Here is a 17,832-nt window from a genome sequence, read left to right on the forward strand (position 1 = left end):
AAAACACGCTATTAACTTTCATGAAAATAAATACGTATAAAAATAAAAAATAAAGAAAAACAAGAGAAGGAAAAACATATTTTCCAACTAGATTGACAAAGAACAAAACGCATATACTATCAAAAAGGAAATCAGAGAATTTCTGCATCAATCAAGTTTGTTTGAGCAACAACAAAAAAATAAAATAAATAGAATTATTCTAGTGCTACATTATTTTTATTTATCACTTGACAAATTTCAATCTTTTAAAATCACGATACATAAAGACTGATTAATGTTAAATTCATCTCTTAGATTGTGTAATATCGAATCCGTGTTATGAAAATCAAATTTTGTTTTGTGTAATATTGACGCTGTGTAGTACAAGTATTGTGTTACACAATGGACGGCTGTGCAAATGCACTTAATAATGTTTAATTATGTACTTATTGATCTAAAACTTTTTCTTCAATTATACACAGACTATTCTGGTGGGGAGCGGAGAGGATACCAGAAATTATTTGCCCTGGACGCCGTCCTCTCTTGGGACGGCCCTGATTACAAAAACGATTTTACTACAGCGTATTAAATTTATAAATTCACTTCTATTACTATTGTTGGCAAAAGTAATATGTTGCCTTGAGTTAGAATGGACGATCAATGCAGAAATAAATTATTCCTCGTCTTCAAGACTTGTATCCATCATCCCCATGTTTTTTGATCATGTAAAATTATATGCTGGGTTTGTCCCCCCCCCCCCCATTTATTACCAGCACAAAATCAATTTAAAATCAAAGGCTGAGCTGAAACCATGCAAATTTATCCACAAAAGGGCTGTGTTGTGTAAGTTAAATACATTTCTGGTGCTAAAAGGGTTAATATTGTCTTTTTTGCTTCTTTATTCATCATGATATTTAGAATGATTCCGTCAAAATTGATGAAAAAAACTCAATATAACTTAAAAGTTTACTCTTTTTAAAAGATAAAGAAAGATAAATATATTTATACAGTAAAAAGAAACAGCATCCATCATTGATTTAATATGTTTTAAGCTAAATTTTCAGCAAAGCTGAAAATATTTAAAGAATATAGCCACAATTATTTACAGAAAAAAAATGAAAAATTCTTATATTACATTTAAATGATTTGAATTACTTACTCTTAAGAGAAAAAACTCATCCCAAAAATTTATGTTTCCATTTGAAGGATCTTCACCCTAAAAAGAAAAATATCTGATAAAAACTCACACTTGAAACCTAACAATTTGAAAATTGAATAAAGTTTGGTATCAAAGAAATGTTTTTCTGTTTACTGATTTTAGATTTTGTGTCTGGTCTGGTATAACTTTATAAAAACTCTGCTGCTATACTTATCATGTTAAAATACAGATATTTTTACAGTATAATAGCTGTATCGGTATACATTTTGCTTTCAGGTAAGACAGGGGCAGTAATAATTATTATTTTGACCGATATGTAATGGCAAAAACATGCTACAAGTAATCAATCTACAAGTGATGGAAGGACAAAAACATTTAAATCAAAATAATAAATCATTCAGTTACACCAATAAGTGTTATTTCAAAATATAAAACAATTGCAATAACTATTAATAATTATTAAATTGAACCCCACATTGGGCAGTCAAAAATCTGAGTAAGCATATAGTTAAAACTTTTAAGCTCAGACTCTTACAAAACAACTCCAACTCTTAAACAACAACGAATCCCCCGTCACTAAGTTTTCTGGTGTACCACTGATATAATTTAGTGTCAAATAAAATAAAAGCTCCTCCTTCTTGCACGGATAGAGTTGTAGCATAGATTTTCGCTCCCTAGGACAGCAGCCGAATTCACTGCCCCCCCCCCCCCCAATAAAGTGCGATATTTTTATACAGATTGACTACTTTAAAGCTAAGAAAAAATTAAGCTCAAAGAGTTTTTTTTTATTTTTGACATTGATGCTCTAAAAATGCATTTCTAAGCTATCATTGGTGACTTCAGAGAACACATTCTAAGTTTCTCTGGCAAAGTTTGATGAAAAAAAAAGGGAGGTTTGTCTCTGAAATTGCTTGAAATTGATGACCCATGAACACTATTTCAGGCTATACACTTGGACCTCCATATATCGAAGTAGCAAATTGCCGGTAAAAAATTTGATATAAAGGAATTTTGATAAATAAACAATCTTAGCTCGTCTATAAATCTAAAACATTAAAATGAACGCTAATTTTCGCCAACTGTAATGCCGTTTTGCATCTTTTTACATCTTTATTCTTCGGCAATTCAACTTGATCCGCAACATTGGGGGAATTTTGTTTTGACAATGTAATCGAGAGAAAAATCAATGAACTTAACTTGAATGATTTTCACTGAAGCTAAAAAGACTTGGAATGATAATCAACAGACAATAGGGATAACTTGAAACTGGTTTTACTTTATTACTGGTTGCAATTAAGATTTGAAATAAACTTGAGGGAATTTAAGAGCTCCAGAAAGGAACAACGACCTATCTACACACCCCTCAACCCCAGATTCCTTGTGAATTTCATATCACGCTTTAGTGAACATAATTTTCTCCCTCAACCTTCATTTTTAATGAGATAAACAGTCTAAAGTAGAAAAAAATCAATGCATGTCTCGAAGAAAACTTCTGATACATAGAGATTTTTTCGATATTGTCGCATCAGAGAAACACTAAGATATCTAATCCCAGGAATAACACTAAGATATCCTACTGTTGCTCTGAGGTGACGATATATAGAAAATATTTTTTTATGTAATGGACATGGAAATATGCTGGGACTTCGATACACAGAAAATTTTGATATGTGCAGGCCGAGGACTGCTGATGGCCTTTGAAAAAAGTGAGAAAGGTGACAAATTTGAAAACAAAGGTGACTAAAAGGTGACAAAAAAGTAACTAAAAGGCGACCAAAAGCAATTTGTTAAGAACTCAAAAAACAGAAAAAGACTATCCCTTTTTACTGACTTTTACCAAAATAGCCTATATATTTCTTGTAAAGATTTCTTAACAATTTTGGAAATGCATATTATAGGGCTAGAAGTAGTAAAAAAAAATTTTAAGACATTTTCAAAAAACTTTCAGTGTAAAGTAAGCTTATTATATATATATATATATATATATATATATATATATATATATATATATATATATATATATATAATTTATATTATTCAATCACATTTTTAGTATTGTTTTTTTCGCTCTTTTTTTAGCTTGTTGAAAAATTATCAGCATTCTTTCTTTTTTCTTAGTAAATACAAAGCATAAATATTAAATCAAAAGTCTTGACAGTAGAGAATAACTGAGAAAACCAATTTGAAAAATCAGACTTTAACAAAATGATAATTGTACTTACAATGCAAAAATAAAATGATGAAAATATCATTTCATATGCCTGAAAATGTTCATGATTTTTTCTTTCTTGTTTTATTTATTTTTTATTTTTTTAACAAGCTCTGAAAATATTCCATGACATATCCATGGGAGGTAAAAAATGTAGTGTTAAATCAAGTTATTAATAATTACAAATACAAAAGTGACGACCAGCAACAGGCTCTGGGCCCAGCTAGACTGGTCCTAGTCAATTTGCAATCCCCAACTTATCAGGCTTAGGAATGAATAATAAGCAGGAATGCTGTCATGGTCTCTTCTGATTTGATCAAAATAGGGGTGATAAAGCTAACGATGTGAGGGTACTTTTTTTTTTTTTTTTTTTTCAATCAGGACTCGTTGGTTGGCTGTTTTTTTTTTTTTTAATTTCTTTTCTTTTTTTTTTTAAACATAAATTTATTCCTTATTGAATCTAGGTTATTAATATCGCATTTATCAAAAATACTGTCGTAGTGCATTTTGTTCCAAATAGGTTTACAGCAGTTTTTTTTTGTTCCAATTCAATAAATAAACAAACACTAACCGCCACTTATAAAATCTCTGGATTATAAAATCAGCAGCTTTTTGAAATGAATGTGGAAGAACCAAATCATTACATAACAAAAACCATGTTAAAACCGTACTTTAATAAAATCAATCTCGCCGTTACATAAAATAAAGTTTTTGGCTAGCATTTGCTTTTAAAAGCTTTATTTTTACTGGAACTAGCCATATAAAGCATTGAAACCTAAAAAGAAAAAAAATTCGGAGATTCTCCGAGACGCACCAAAAAAGGAAGTGTTAAGAAATGTTTGCACAGACCAAGTTCACTTCACACTTGCGCAGCAAAAATAAAACCCAAACTAACCATTTCTGTGCAAACACAAAGTGACACTATAAATACAAACCAAAACTTTTCACGATTCCGTGCTCAAAGAAGACATCGAGGCACGCCTCCTTAACCCATCACCCCTTTTTCAAATCGAAGCACTTGTGGCTGCTTAGTCGCGACTTTTGAAGTCAGTAAAAGTAAAACAAGCAAGTAACGCGCCTGGCTAGAGATGAGCGCAAGATTCCGCGAGATTCAGAGACTTCAGATGATGTCATTTGGTAAACACGGAAGACAACTTGCATTCGATGACCACTCACTCAACAAAGTGTGTAGAAACAAATTGCACAGCTGAACTCTAGTCGAACAACACTCTATGGCCAGAAACACGATGGGAAACAAAATGGCGTTTAGACGAGACTTGGGGAAAATGCCTTTGACGATCAAAGGGGATAGAAAGACTGGTTCTGCTCATAGGGTGCAATTGCAAGCAATAAAAAAAAAAATTCCCGGATTTTCCGGTAGCATAGCTATTTTTCTTAAACAACAACAAGGTGAGGGGGGGGGGCATATTTAATGCTACTTTTTTAATTAATTTCACTGTTAACATTCAGATACTTTTCAAGGATTTAATTATTCAAAAAAAAAATCGTAAGACATTTCAAGAAAGGTGAGAAAGGTGACAAAAGTTGCAAAAGGTGAATAAAAGTAACCAAATTTTCAAAAGGTGACTAAAGGTGAGAAAGGTGACTGACTCCTCGGCCTGTATGTGGAAGTTCAAAATATGGAGGTTCGACTGTATATAAACAAATGTAGTTCTTCAAAGAAATCTTTTTTTCCCCTATAATTTACGTAATTGTTTCTTACATTTCTAATTCTTTAACTGAATCAAGAAGAAATTTAACCCCTTATAGGAATGCTATGAATCTCCTATAGCTCAGGCAGATGATGATCAAGGTGTTCAAACCAATAGGCAAAAAAACACTTCAGAATCACACATGATGTGAGCAACAGTTTCCTCAAGAAAGAGGACACCCCAGAAAATTGGATCCTTACTGACACCCATTAAATCAAGGTACCACTTTAAGGTGCAATGACCAAAAAGACTGAAAGCATTCCCAATACTAATTTTGTTAAGAAGCCTTTTGCCCTTTTGGCATGTGATCCCCAAAAAGAATCAGGACTACCCTTCTTAGAATGACCAGCTGAATACGCTCAGTGTCATTGTGAGATAACTTCTCCAAAGCAAAGGTTTCATTCGTTGCATTTTTGTGCAAAATTGAGTACTCCCTGCCCCTTTACTATAGAGTCGGCGGGTTGCAGACCTGCACCCCTCTCAGTCAGTGGGTTGCAGACTAGCACCCTCACCTCCTCCAGCAGCAAGGTTGCTAGTTTTCTCCTTCAAGCTAGCCTCCAACTCCACTGGAGCTGGGAACTTTGAGGTGGTAAAAGTTCAACACCCGCATAAACACCTTGTACAACTGAAAAGGCTAAATACAATGAGGTTTTCTCCGGTTCCTCAAGGAGTACGTTTAAGACATCATACAACTCAGATGCCATCCATTCATCAGCATGGTGCCTCCCTCACACCTTAGAGCGGGTGTCCATTTTAGTCGCCTCTTACGACACGCATGGACTACGTTGGGACTATTTTGTCACCATCATTGGTCACCACATGGAGAATTAAAATATTTACTTTAAAAAAAAAACTCATAATACCCTAGGGATACACAACCTGCGGCCTACTGCATAATGATGTCCAGGCCAAGGTGCATTTAGATTTTTCTTTTCTTTTCTTTTTTTTTAAATAAATTAATTCTCTTTTTAACTTGTAAAGTGTAAAAACCTTGTTGTCTTCAAACTTTTTGGACACACTGTAATGTGTTTTGCATTATAATTTCTTTAAATACAGAATAACTTCGATTTAACGATTTCCTCAATTTAATGATACATTTCACTGGTCCGGATTTGACTGCATTCAAAATCTATGCAGTTAGATTTAACAATATCCTTGATTTAATAACTGTTTCCAGTCCCTTGACAATCCTAAAATCGTGGTTATACTGCATTACTGTTGGAAACAATGTTGACTTTCATGTACAAAAAATAAGTGATAAAAGTCACATTAAAGCACAAAATTTCAAAAATATTGCATACATGTAACACCTTTTTTTTAAAGCGCAATCAGTTTTGAGCCTAAAGCCTGATGGCTAAGCAGCAGTCATAGAAAGGCTGCTTAGCATCAAATGCTCAAAACATTTTATGCATTGAAGAAAGGTTTACCTTTTTACTCTGAAATCATTGATCAGTTCATGCTTTTATAAGTCATTCATTTATAACAGTAACATTGCAGTTTCATGTTTTCAAAGCTTTTTTTTTTCTTTCAATGAAGGCATGTAATATAAGATTCAATATTTTAATTAATGGAACTGCTCACACATACCCCTAGATGATGTGTTCACAAGTGCCCCATCATTTATCTTAGAATTAACTTGCAATTTAAAGAACTCTTAAATCAATAAAAAAAATTAAATATAAAAATGTAACTTTTAAGCAATGATATGCAATAATTAAGTTTAGCTTATTAGTTGGTTTAAAATATGTTTTCACGTGAAGAAGACAGTGATAAAATTACATATAACACCTGGTAAAACAAAAAAGTTGTCACCACAGAAACATAAACTGGCTCATTACTCTAAACATTTGGCCAAGAAATAGAACTGATTCTGCCGTTACTTGAGAATTTTTCAAGATTATTTGCTCTATCCTAGTAAAACATACCATGTTCACATGTACCCCCCTTTTTTCCTAATTATTATTTCCTCATAATGATTGGATCAAATGGTACTTAACATTCATGGATAATAATGCTAATTATGATAAATGATCAGATTATTATTTTATATGGGAAAAAAGCATTAAAAGGTAATACAAATTATGAATTTTCAATCATCAAAGGAAAAAAAAAAACATTTTCATTTAAGGAACTCACTCGTAAGAAAGCTTCATATATTTGAACAATTTTTTCTACAAGTGGTCTTTTGGAACTTTCAGGCTTTGACATTTTTTAATTTCTTCAAACCTATTTGAAAACAAATAATTTAGAATTATTAAAATATAAATTAAGCTGTCAAATAATCACTCAATTTTTTCATTCATACAAATGGTCGAACACTGCTATGAGAAAAATATACATTTCAGCTTTCAATGAAAAAGGTTTTCTGCACAAAAAGGATTCCCTTGAGAACTGAATTTTCAAATCTAATATTTTTTTTATGCTTACATTATGCTTAGTGGTTTGAACGGAGTCAAAGCTCAAAAAAAAAAAAAAAAAGAACACCCTTTGATTAATAGTCAACTTATCTGAGTAATAATTGTAGCCTTCGTAAAAGAGTTGGAACATCAAGTAGCTTTCCCGTGGTATTTATTTTATTGCCTTACATGGGTTATCTATTGTATGTTAATAGTACATGTAATGCGTAATATTAATCTAAATTAGCTATAATGTCGAACTGCCCGGGCGGACCCGAAGTTTAGCTAGTTTATAGCCGAACGCTCTGCAGAAAAAACTTATCCATTTAAACGAGTTAAAGTCCAGTGCTTTTAAGCTTTATTAAAAAGAAAAAAAAAAGAAAACAGATTAATTGTAGATCTTTTTTCACCGAAAGGGACGCAAAAAAATGGAAAATTACTAAAATTTTGCTTCAAAAAAAAATCTGCATAAAGACTACAGGCTGATATTGAAGAGAAGTGTTTTTATTTTTGAAAATTTATACAATTTGGTATCACAGGCTGCTTGAACCGAAATGGCTTAGATGGCAGCATGCGTTCATTATTTAACTGAACGGTTAAAATACAAAATCAGTTGATCTAAATTCTTTTTTTAGCGTAGCTTTTCGAATGTAGTAAAAATGTGACTATCTATTTATTTCTGCCGAAAGAAGAAAAAATATTATATTTTACCCATCAAGTTGTTAGTAATTTTAATGTTTTATTTCGTATTCTAATAAATATTCATAGTTTAACTAAATGAAAAGCATAATTTCAATTTGTGGTTGAACTTTTTTAATTTTTTTCAAAGGGTCAAAAACTGTCATTAGAAGAATCTACATTTCAGTGTATGATTTATTTTTTTTCTGAACAAAAAAACTATTCCATAGTAGTCTGAAATTTAGAACCTGATACTTATATTTTCGCTTACATAATGCTTTAGCTTTCTAACCGGAGCCAAAGCTTTAAAAAAAAAATATTGCACCAAGTTTCCGTCACAGCAACGAGCTTATCCATCTCATTTATTTTATTACCTGACTTCAATTATTTATTGTTTTTATCTGTTTATACACTGCTCAAAACAATTAAAGGATATTGAGGTTTTGGGCTGATTTTGAACCTGGAGAACTTTTTGGATGATTGATACATTATCAACAGGCGTTAGTAAACTATTTGAGACAAAAATTACATTTGTATGGCAGGAAAAAATACTTTTTTTCAACTTTTGGGTACAAAAAAGGGAAAAAACGCACTTTGTGCGTATGAGAAAAGCGATAAAAAATTGGAGTTTTCTTAAAAGAAAGTCGCTTCTAATAAGGGGTATGGTAACCACGGGCTGCCAGCAATGTAAAACACCTCTGAGGCATGGAATTAATGAGGCTATTAATGAGGGGCTGAGGTATTCTTCCCCACTCCTCCTGAAGCACTCTTTCCGGTTCTTGGAGAGTTTGGGAAGGTGGTAGGCGTCCAAAACTCGTTGCTTACAATGTCCTAAACATGCTCTATTGGGTTCATATCTGAAGAACACGCTGGCCATTCCATTCGTATGATTCCTTCGCAAAAAGAAAATCATTCATCAAGTAAGAACGATGTGGTCTACAATTTTCGTCCATTAACATGAAGTCACCTCCAATTGCTACAGAGTAAGGGACTACAATAGGTGTGAGGATCTCATCCCTACTTTGACGATCGGTCAGAGTTCCATTCGGAATGACATGCAGCTCGGTGTGCCCATCAATGGAGATGCCAGCATGAACCATCACACCACTACCACCAAATCTGACACTTTCGGGCTCGAACGCTTGATTGTTTCTAGTGCCAAGCTCCCTCCAGATGAAAATACGCCATTAAATGGATAAAGACAAGAATGGCACTCGTCAGAGAAAAAAATATTGCTCCATTCATTTCTTCTCCAATTCACATGCTCTGTTACCCACTCCCTGTATCGCGACGGTGTCTCGCAGCTAATGTGACACAGACCATTGGTTGACGAGCATACAGACTTACAGCGTGAAGGCGATTTCAGACAGTTTGTGTCAAAATTGTGGTGCCAGTAACCGCGCGAAGGTGTCGTTGTAGTGGGCTGGCACTCATACTTTGGTGCCTCGGAGCCATTAAAGATAAATAACGGTCTTCGTTGACCGTTGTTGACCGTCTGCGACCTTGTCCTGATCTTCGGCCAGCATTTCCAGTCTCTAAAAACCGTTTCCATCTCATAGAAATCATACTTTGCAAAACTCCAATAGCTTCTGCTGCCTTGGCTTGTGTTTGGCTTCCCTCTAGCCAGACAACCACTTTAGAAGCTTCTGATTCGGTTAAATGAGTGTGTTAAGGCATCGCATTCATCAAAACAACGCCCTTACTGAATGTCAATCATTATTTTCTGCTTTGTCTTACAATAAGTTAAGAGCAAAATCTCATTTACAGCCACTGAAACGTCGTCTTCGACGTCAAACTCAAAATTTGCATACTGCGACGCTTGAAATTAAGAAGAATTTGCATTTGTAACTCCCTTCTTCGATTCTATGCAAAAAAATATTTGCTAATACCTTTTTTTGTAAAAAAACTTATAATATCCTTTAATTATTTTGAGCAGTGTATAATGCGAGATATTTGTCTAATTTTTTGATGCAGATCGTCCAGATTGGACCCGAACACGCATTTTTTCGGTTACCAGTTGAATACTCTTCCGATTGAGCTATTTAGCTCTGTCAGTCACAGTGCAAGTTAAACTTATAAATTTAACCGAAAACCTCGTCCGGTGCTTTAAAACAGGTTGTTTTGACAGAAAAAACAATTTATAGACCGTGGCTCTATTTTACGTCATTAGCTAGCATGATAAGCTTAACCCCTTAACGCTCGGATAATTTTCAAGAAAATAGTCATAAAAGAGTATTTTTTATGTAAGAAAATGATATAAAAATAAGTGCATGAACAACATGTGCATTCAATTTTTTCATTTTCAATATTTTTTAGATTGAAATTTTAAAAAAATTTAAAACTTTTGAAAAGTCAACAAGCAAGCTCAAGCAAGCAGCGAAAATTTAAGAAATATGTTTTTTAAACATTAAAAATGAATTTTATTAATCTTTTGTGTAATATAAGTAAAGATAAGTAATTTTTTTTGTGTGTGTGATAAATTTCAAATCTTGAGATACAGAGGCCAACGTCACAATCTTGTAAGTTAGTACCAAATTTCCTTTCTTCATCTCTGCAATTACATTTAAAATGGACTTGTGCTGACATCTAGTGTATAAGGAGAGAAATAAAATGTATTCCGGGTAAAATAAATGAATTGGTTTTAATAGTTTCGTCGTGTTAATATTGCACACCCCAGCATGGCAATATCACGGGAGAGAGAAATGGAGGTTGAAACCCTAGCACGGCATTTTCACGGCAGCGAGCTGGAAGGGGTTAAAATGAGGGGCAAATCAAAGAAATTGATCAAGAAATGAGGAAGATCTCGCGTACAAACGAAAAACAGCTACAGAAATAATATATAAGGATAAGACATTGAAGACAAATGTTTTTTTTTTTGAAAATTTTTACAATTTGTTATCGCAGGTTGCTTGAACCGGTATGGCTTAGATGGCAGCACGTGTTCATCATTTAACAGCACGGATAAAATACAAAATAATTTTAACTAAGTTCCTTTTTAAGTGTAGCTTTTCATATGTAGTAACAATGTGATAGGCTATTTGTTTTTTGCAGAAAGAAGAAAAAAAAATATTTTACCCTTCAATTTGAGGTAGTAATTTTTTTTATTTGTAGAAAGGGTCAAAAACTCATTAGAAGAATCTATATTTCAATACACGATTTATTATTTTTTTCTGAACAAAAAACAATTCCATTGTAGTCTGAAATCTTAGACCTGATACTTATATTTTTGCTTACATTATGCTTTAATTTTCTTACAGGGGCCTGAGCTTCAAAAACAAACAAACAAAAAAAAAACCTTACAAATTAGAAGCTATTTAGCTCCATGTTGCATCAAGTTTTCATATAACAGCAAGGAGCGTTTCCATCTCATTTATTCTATCCTTATATATTATTTCTGTAGCGTGTTTTTTGTTTCTACGCGAGATCTTCCTCAATTCATGATAGATTTCTTTGATTTACACCTTATTTTAAAGCTTATCGTGCAGGCTACTGATGAAAAATAGACTCACGGTCTAAAAATTGTTTTTTCAGTCAAAAAAACCTGTTTTAAAGAACCAGAATGAGGTTTTCGGTTAAATTTATAAGTTTAACTTGCACTATGACCGACAGAGCTGAAGTGCTTGATCGGCAGAGCGTTCAACTGGTAAACAGGAGAATGAGTGTTCGGGCCCATATTCGGACAATCTGTATCAAAAAATTAGAGAATTATCACGCCCTACATGAACACTTAATAGCAATGAAAAACAAATATGAGAGAATAGAATAGGTGAGATAGACACGCTCTTTGCTATTATGAGAACTTGATGCAAAATGGAGCTAAATTGATTCTTAATTGTAAGGCTTTTTTTTTTTTTTTGTAAAGCTTCAGTTCCAGTAAGAAAATTAAAGCATATGTAAGCGAAAATATAAGTATCAGGATTGAGATTTCAGACTACAATAGAATTGTTTTTTGTTCAGAAAAAAACAATAAATCGTATATTGAAATATAGATTATTCTAATGAGTTTTTGACTCTTCGTACAAATAAAAAAATCACTATCTCAATTTGAAAGATAAAATATATATATTTTTTTCTTCTTTTTTCAAAAAAAAAATAGCCTATCACATTTTTACTACATTCGAAAAGCTATGCTTAAAAAAGAACTTAGTTTAAATTATTTTGCACTTTAACCGTGCTGTTAAATGATGAACACTTGCTGCCATCTAAGCCATAACGGTTTAAGCAGCCTGCGACAATAAATTGTAAAAATTTTCAAAAATAAACCACTTCTTTTTAATATCTTATCTTACATATTATTTCTGTGGATTATTTTTCTGTCAGTATGCGAGATCTTTCTTATCTCTTGAAGAAATTCCCCGCCTCATTTTAAAACTTATTAGGCCGGCTAATGACGAAAAATAGACTAAATCAAGTTTTCGGAAACGCCCCTAGCTGTTGCAAAACCTTGATGCAGTCTGTAGTTCTAATGCATTTTTTTTTTAAAGCAAAGTTCTAATACAATTTTTCGATTTTTGGGGCAACTTTTGGCAAGAAAAAAAAATTTAAATTAACCTGTGTGTGTGTGTTTTTTTTTTAAATAAAGCTTAAAAGCACTGGACTTAGTTATTCGGTTAAATTGATAAGTTTTTCGGTAGAGGGTTCGGCTATAAACTATCTGAATTTCGGGCAAGCTCGGGCTGTCCGACATAATAGCAAATTTACATTAATATTACGCATTACATGTACTCATAACAAACAACAGATAACACACATAACAAAATAAATGCAGTAGGAATGCTACTTGGTGTTTCGACGCCTTTACGCAAGCTACAGTTATAATTCAGATAAGTTGACTGTTAATCGAAGGGTGTTCTTTCTTTTTTTTTTAAAGCTTTGACTCCATCCAGATCACTGAGCATAATCTAAGCATAAAAAAAAGCATTAGATTTACCTCAAGGGAATCCTTTTTGTGCAGAAAAACATTTTTATTCTATGCTGAAATATAGATTTTTCTAATAGCAGTGCTCAACCTTTTGTACAAATGAAAAAATACTGTGCCAAATTGAAACTACGAGTTTCACCCAGTAAACCTTTAATTATTTATTCCAATACGATATAAAACATTCAACTTCATTAGTATGAAATCATTTTCCACTCCTCTCATTTCGTCTGAAAAAAAATACATTTTGTCTACGTTCAAAAAATTACACTTCAAAAACGTACTCAGTTCAACTGGTTTTGGTTTTGAATTTTAAGTGTTCGCTTAAAAAAAAAACATGTGCGGGCATTTAAGTCGTAACAGTTAAATCAGCCAGCTATGGGAAATTGTTCAATATTCAAAAATAAAAACACTTATTATCAATCAAATTTATTACTTCTGTAGAATGTTTGTTTCAATCGCTATGTGAGATCTTCCTCATTCTTTAATCAAATTCCATGTTTTACGAATAATTTTAAATTGTATCATGCTGGCTAACGACAAAACATAAATGCATGATCTTATTTTTTTTGGGCAAAAAGCTTTTTTGCTGCTTTTTATTACGCATTCCATCAATGAAAAGCATTCGAAAAGGAAGTTGCAATTGCTAGGTTTGTTGGAGTGTGTCATGCTGTTAATCAGAATGGCGCCAATTTGAATCCATGCCAATAAATACCTCTTTAATGTTCCTTTTTTTTCCGTCAGATGCTCAAGACTATTTGCCACAACCAGTTTTTTCACATGCAAAATTACTGCTCTTTCATGTGCCAAATAGCTACACTTTTAATGATATTTATGTTTGCATTGAAAGTACGTACAACCAAAAGGTGAGCGATGATCAAATTATCACAACGCTGTATTTAACGAGGTTTTGTTACTGATGTCTTCAAATTACATGCCCTCTCTTGTGAGCTTATTTTTTTTCCGTTTACTTTTTTCGGTTCTTCTTCATATTGTTCTTTCTTTAAAATTTCTAACTAGCGAAATGTCTTATGAAACGATTCGAAGCACAGTGCGGAGTTCCACATGGGTCAACTAGATCCCTTATATTTGTTGATCATTGTTATTAAGTGTTCATGTAATGCGCGATATTTCTGTAATTTTTTGATGCCGATTGTTTGGACATGGGCCAGAACACTCATTCTCCTGGTTACCAGTCAAATGTACTGCCGATCGAGCTGTTCAGCTCTGTTGGTCACAGTGCAAGTTAGTTATAAATTTAACCGAAAACCTTATTCTGGTTCTTTAAAACATGTTTTTTTTTTTGACAGAAAATATAATTTTTAGACCGTGGGTCTATTTTTTGTCATTAGCCTGCACAATAAGCTTTAAAATGAGGTGTAAATCAAAGAAATTGATCAAGAATTGAGGAAGATCTCGCGTAGAAACAAAAAACAGGCTACAGAAATAACATACAAGGATAATTTTATGAATATAAAATGAAATATATATTTTATGAATATTATATTATTATATTAATGACGTCGTATTAATACATCATAAAAACATAGTACATAACTTTTTGATTATTTTAAATAATGAATGAACAATATTAGTATGATTAATACAATTTTGATATTGAAAATAACTGTAGTTGATAAAATAAATATTGAAAATATCATGATATTTTCAAAATAAATATCGGATATAAATCATGATATATATAGACTGATATATATCAGCGAACCCTAATGCTTCCTTTAAAAAAAAAAATTTGCTTCTGCACTTATAAGCCCCACTCGCCGCCTCTGGCTATTATACTTTTGATTAAATTCATGTTGATAAAACTTTGGATTTAGTAATGTCTCTCCTAAACAAGATGCTGTATGAATGTCTGTCTCTGCGTATATTTACGTATGCGTTTGAAAAATTAAAGGGGAGGGTCAACTACTCCCCCCCCCCACCACCTTTTTTGTTATCATGACGACCCTGTCTCAGCCCCTTCCAAAATAGATTTCTGGATCCGACACTGTTACAAATACACAGAATTAACAGGATGAATTTGACCAATCTGCCAAACAAAAGTGGATGATGGAAGGTCCCAAGTGGAGCATAGAACCACCCATTGTCTTGACCAATCTGTAACCATAATCAAAATGTGGTGGATATGAGCCATAAAAAAAAACTCAGAAAAAGACTTTTGTAGTTTCTGGAAAACCTATGCACAAAATAAGTGCATTTGGAGCAGACAATATTCCATTCAAGGATACTTTTTCCATCAAGATAGTAAAATTTTTCAGCAAGTTGCAAAAACAATCAAAGTATACTCAAAGTTGAATTGGTGCCAAAATCTGTAAACAGCATTTTCAAAAATAATCATTTAAACTACAATCGGTCAAATAAACCAAAAACTAGTCCACTCCACTAGCTTTCAAATGATATCACAGCAAATCATATTGGGGCTCAAGTTCAGCAGAAGTAAAGCCTTTTGTTTGAAACATTAAAATCAGCGTTTGTCAAAAAAGTAGACTTGTAACCGTGTCACAGCTCTTTGAGTACAACATTCCTCTGTAAATTTCTAAGTTTAGCCTTAATACAGAGTTTTAAACATGTCACAAAATTTCGGCTATGGGCTGCAACTCACTTTCTGATATTTTACCCCATTCCTTGCATAAGGATTTCTTTAGATATGCCAAAGTTTTATGATGTTTAACACACATTCCTTGTCACCAAAACCTTCATGCATTGCAAAACGGTGTAAACAATAGCAATCGGTAATGTTTGGGGTAGGATATGTGCTAGTGGGAAAATACTGCTTGTTTTTGTTGACCAAGGAGAAATTATTAGTTAAGAAACATATCCAAACTCATTTTTGAAAGTGTTTTCTTACATTGGTGACAAAAGTTATTTGGAAACAAAAGCTCGACCTTTCAACAGGATTCCGCACTTGCATACAGAGCTAAACGCACTCAAGTTTGGTGCAAAACACGTTTCCTGAACTTCATTGGAGCTCAAGAATGCCCACCGTATTCCCCAGATTTGAACTGTATGGATTATTCTGTTTGGTCCATCTTGAAGACAAGGGCGCATTATAAACTTCAGCATCCCTAAAGAAATACTAATGCAAGGAATACGATAAAAAATCAGTGGGTTGAAGCCAAAATTTTTTTTACACACGTTTAAAGCTCGCAAAACACACTAAAGACTAACGCTTGAACTTTGAAAATTTGTAAATCTAATAGACTCATACTCTAAGGGGTGGGGGGGGGGGGGGGATATATATATATATATATATATATATATATATATATATATATATATATATATATATATATATATATATATATATATATATATAAATTTAAATACAGCATATACCTGTACAAGAAAAAAAAAGAGAGAGCATTGCAAGCATGAAGTAAATATAGGTTTCAAAAAGTAAACATCAACAAAAGCTGCAATGCGCGTACAGCGATAACAACTTATTTCTTCCAAACGTAGGTTTGGCATTAACAGTAAATGATTTTTTTCTCCCTGGCATAAACAATGAATTTGTACAGTAACAATTGATCAAAACAGACAGTAAAAAGAACAAAAACGATTATTAAAGGCTTCTGTGGTAATTTTCTCTTTCAGGCTCGAAAGTGCAGACCTTCAAAAGAAATATACGTACATATATGTAAATTTCACAAACCGGTGCGAAAGTTGTCACTTATGTATCGGTCCGGTTAGCAAATAGTTTATTTAAATGATTCTTGAAACGAATAATGTGCCTAAAAATTTAAAGCATGTACCTGTGAAAGAGATATTTGTTTCCGAGAAATAAAGCAATTTTAAAACGTTGTGTAAAAATAATTATGTGTTCTACACACATGAACCGTTCGCTATAACGCGGACAGTGGTAAAAAAACTTGTTAATCTCAAATGTCAGTTTCTGCATGTAATTTCCCCCCTGACTTCAACAATACATTAATTCAGTACTATTTATATTGACCATATTTATCAATTATTTACGTGACTATTTCTACGCCACCGAAACCGAAGTCAAACGTAGTAGGCTGCATACTACGGAGATGGCAACCCTCAGTATCAACGTTCTGATTGGTTAAAATGTGTAAAAATGTCTCGTAAATGCGCAGAAGGAATTTCACCCACTGATCTTTAGAGGATTTGTTGCTGCTGCTGCAGAAATAATTTTTGCCGCTAGGTATCGCTCTTAACGATATAAAAAAAAAAAACGAAATGGGAAGATTGGGCGCCGGGAACTTTGGGCGCCGAGCATATTGTGCCCAGTATTCCCGGAGCCTAAAATACTCGGCGCCCAATGTTTCCGGCGTCCAAAATGCTCGGCGCCCAATGTTCCCGGCGGCGAATTTTGAAACGCTCTCAATGCTTACGTTACGGTAGCTACCGGTTAGTTAACCACGTGACAGCTAATGATCACGTGCTCCAATCAACTGCTTAGAACGGTAACCGGTTGATCATAGAACACTACGGTTAGTAACCGGTCGACCGGTGAGGTTCGTCGAACGCAAGGAATGCTTGCGTTCGCCGAGCTCAACTGGTAGCTACCGGTTAAACGATCACGTGACATCTAATAATCACGCAATGGTTAGCAACTGGTTACTCAGTGGTGACCGGTTAGGATCGCCGAACAAAACCAATTACAGTACATTGGCGAAATGAGAAATAAAAACGAGCGCGTTCCATTAAACAGCATGGTGACCTGGATACATTAAAGCAACCCCGAGTAAAATGTAAACAGAGCCGCCCCTTTAAATTGTGAGGTAGAAATTGCAATG

The 17,832-nt window shown here is 33.4% G+C and overlaps 1 protein-coding gene across 2 annotated transcripts in view; it reads right to left on the minus strand.

The window, feature by feature from the left end:
* LOC129231838 (armadillo-like helical domain-containing protein 3) overlaps window positions 1-17,089 on the minus strand; it is a 113,597-nt gene extending 96,508 nt beyond the window's left edge. Inside the window, exons 1-3 of one of the 2 annotated variants that reach the window (XM_054866220.1) lie at window positions 17,025-17,089; window positions 7,196-7,285; window positions 1,139-1,195 (exon numbers count right to left, since the gene is read on the minus strand). In XM_054866220.1, coding sequence (XP_054722195.1) covers window positions 1,139-1,195; window positions 7,196-7,267 — 129 coding nt within the window. In that variant the 5' untranslated portion in view covers window positions 7,268-7,285; window positions 17,025-17,089. Of the gene's footprint in view, window positions 1-1,138; window positions 1,196-7,195; window positions 7,286-16,824 lie in introns of both variants that reach the window. The other variant, XM_054866221.1, reaches the window with a different exon arrangement.
* Between the last annotated feature and the right edge of the window lie 743 nt (window positions 17,090-17,832).

This window comes from Uloborus diversus, chromosome 10, assembly GCF_026930045.1.
Source record: "Uloborus diversus isolate 005 chromosome 10, Udiv.v.3.1, whole genome shotgun sequence".
NCBI classification, from domain to species: domain Eukaryota; kingdom Metazoa; phylum Arthropoda; class Arachnida; order Araneae; family Uloboridae; genus Uloborus; species Uloborus diversus.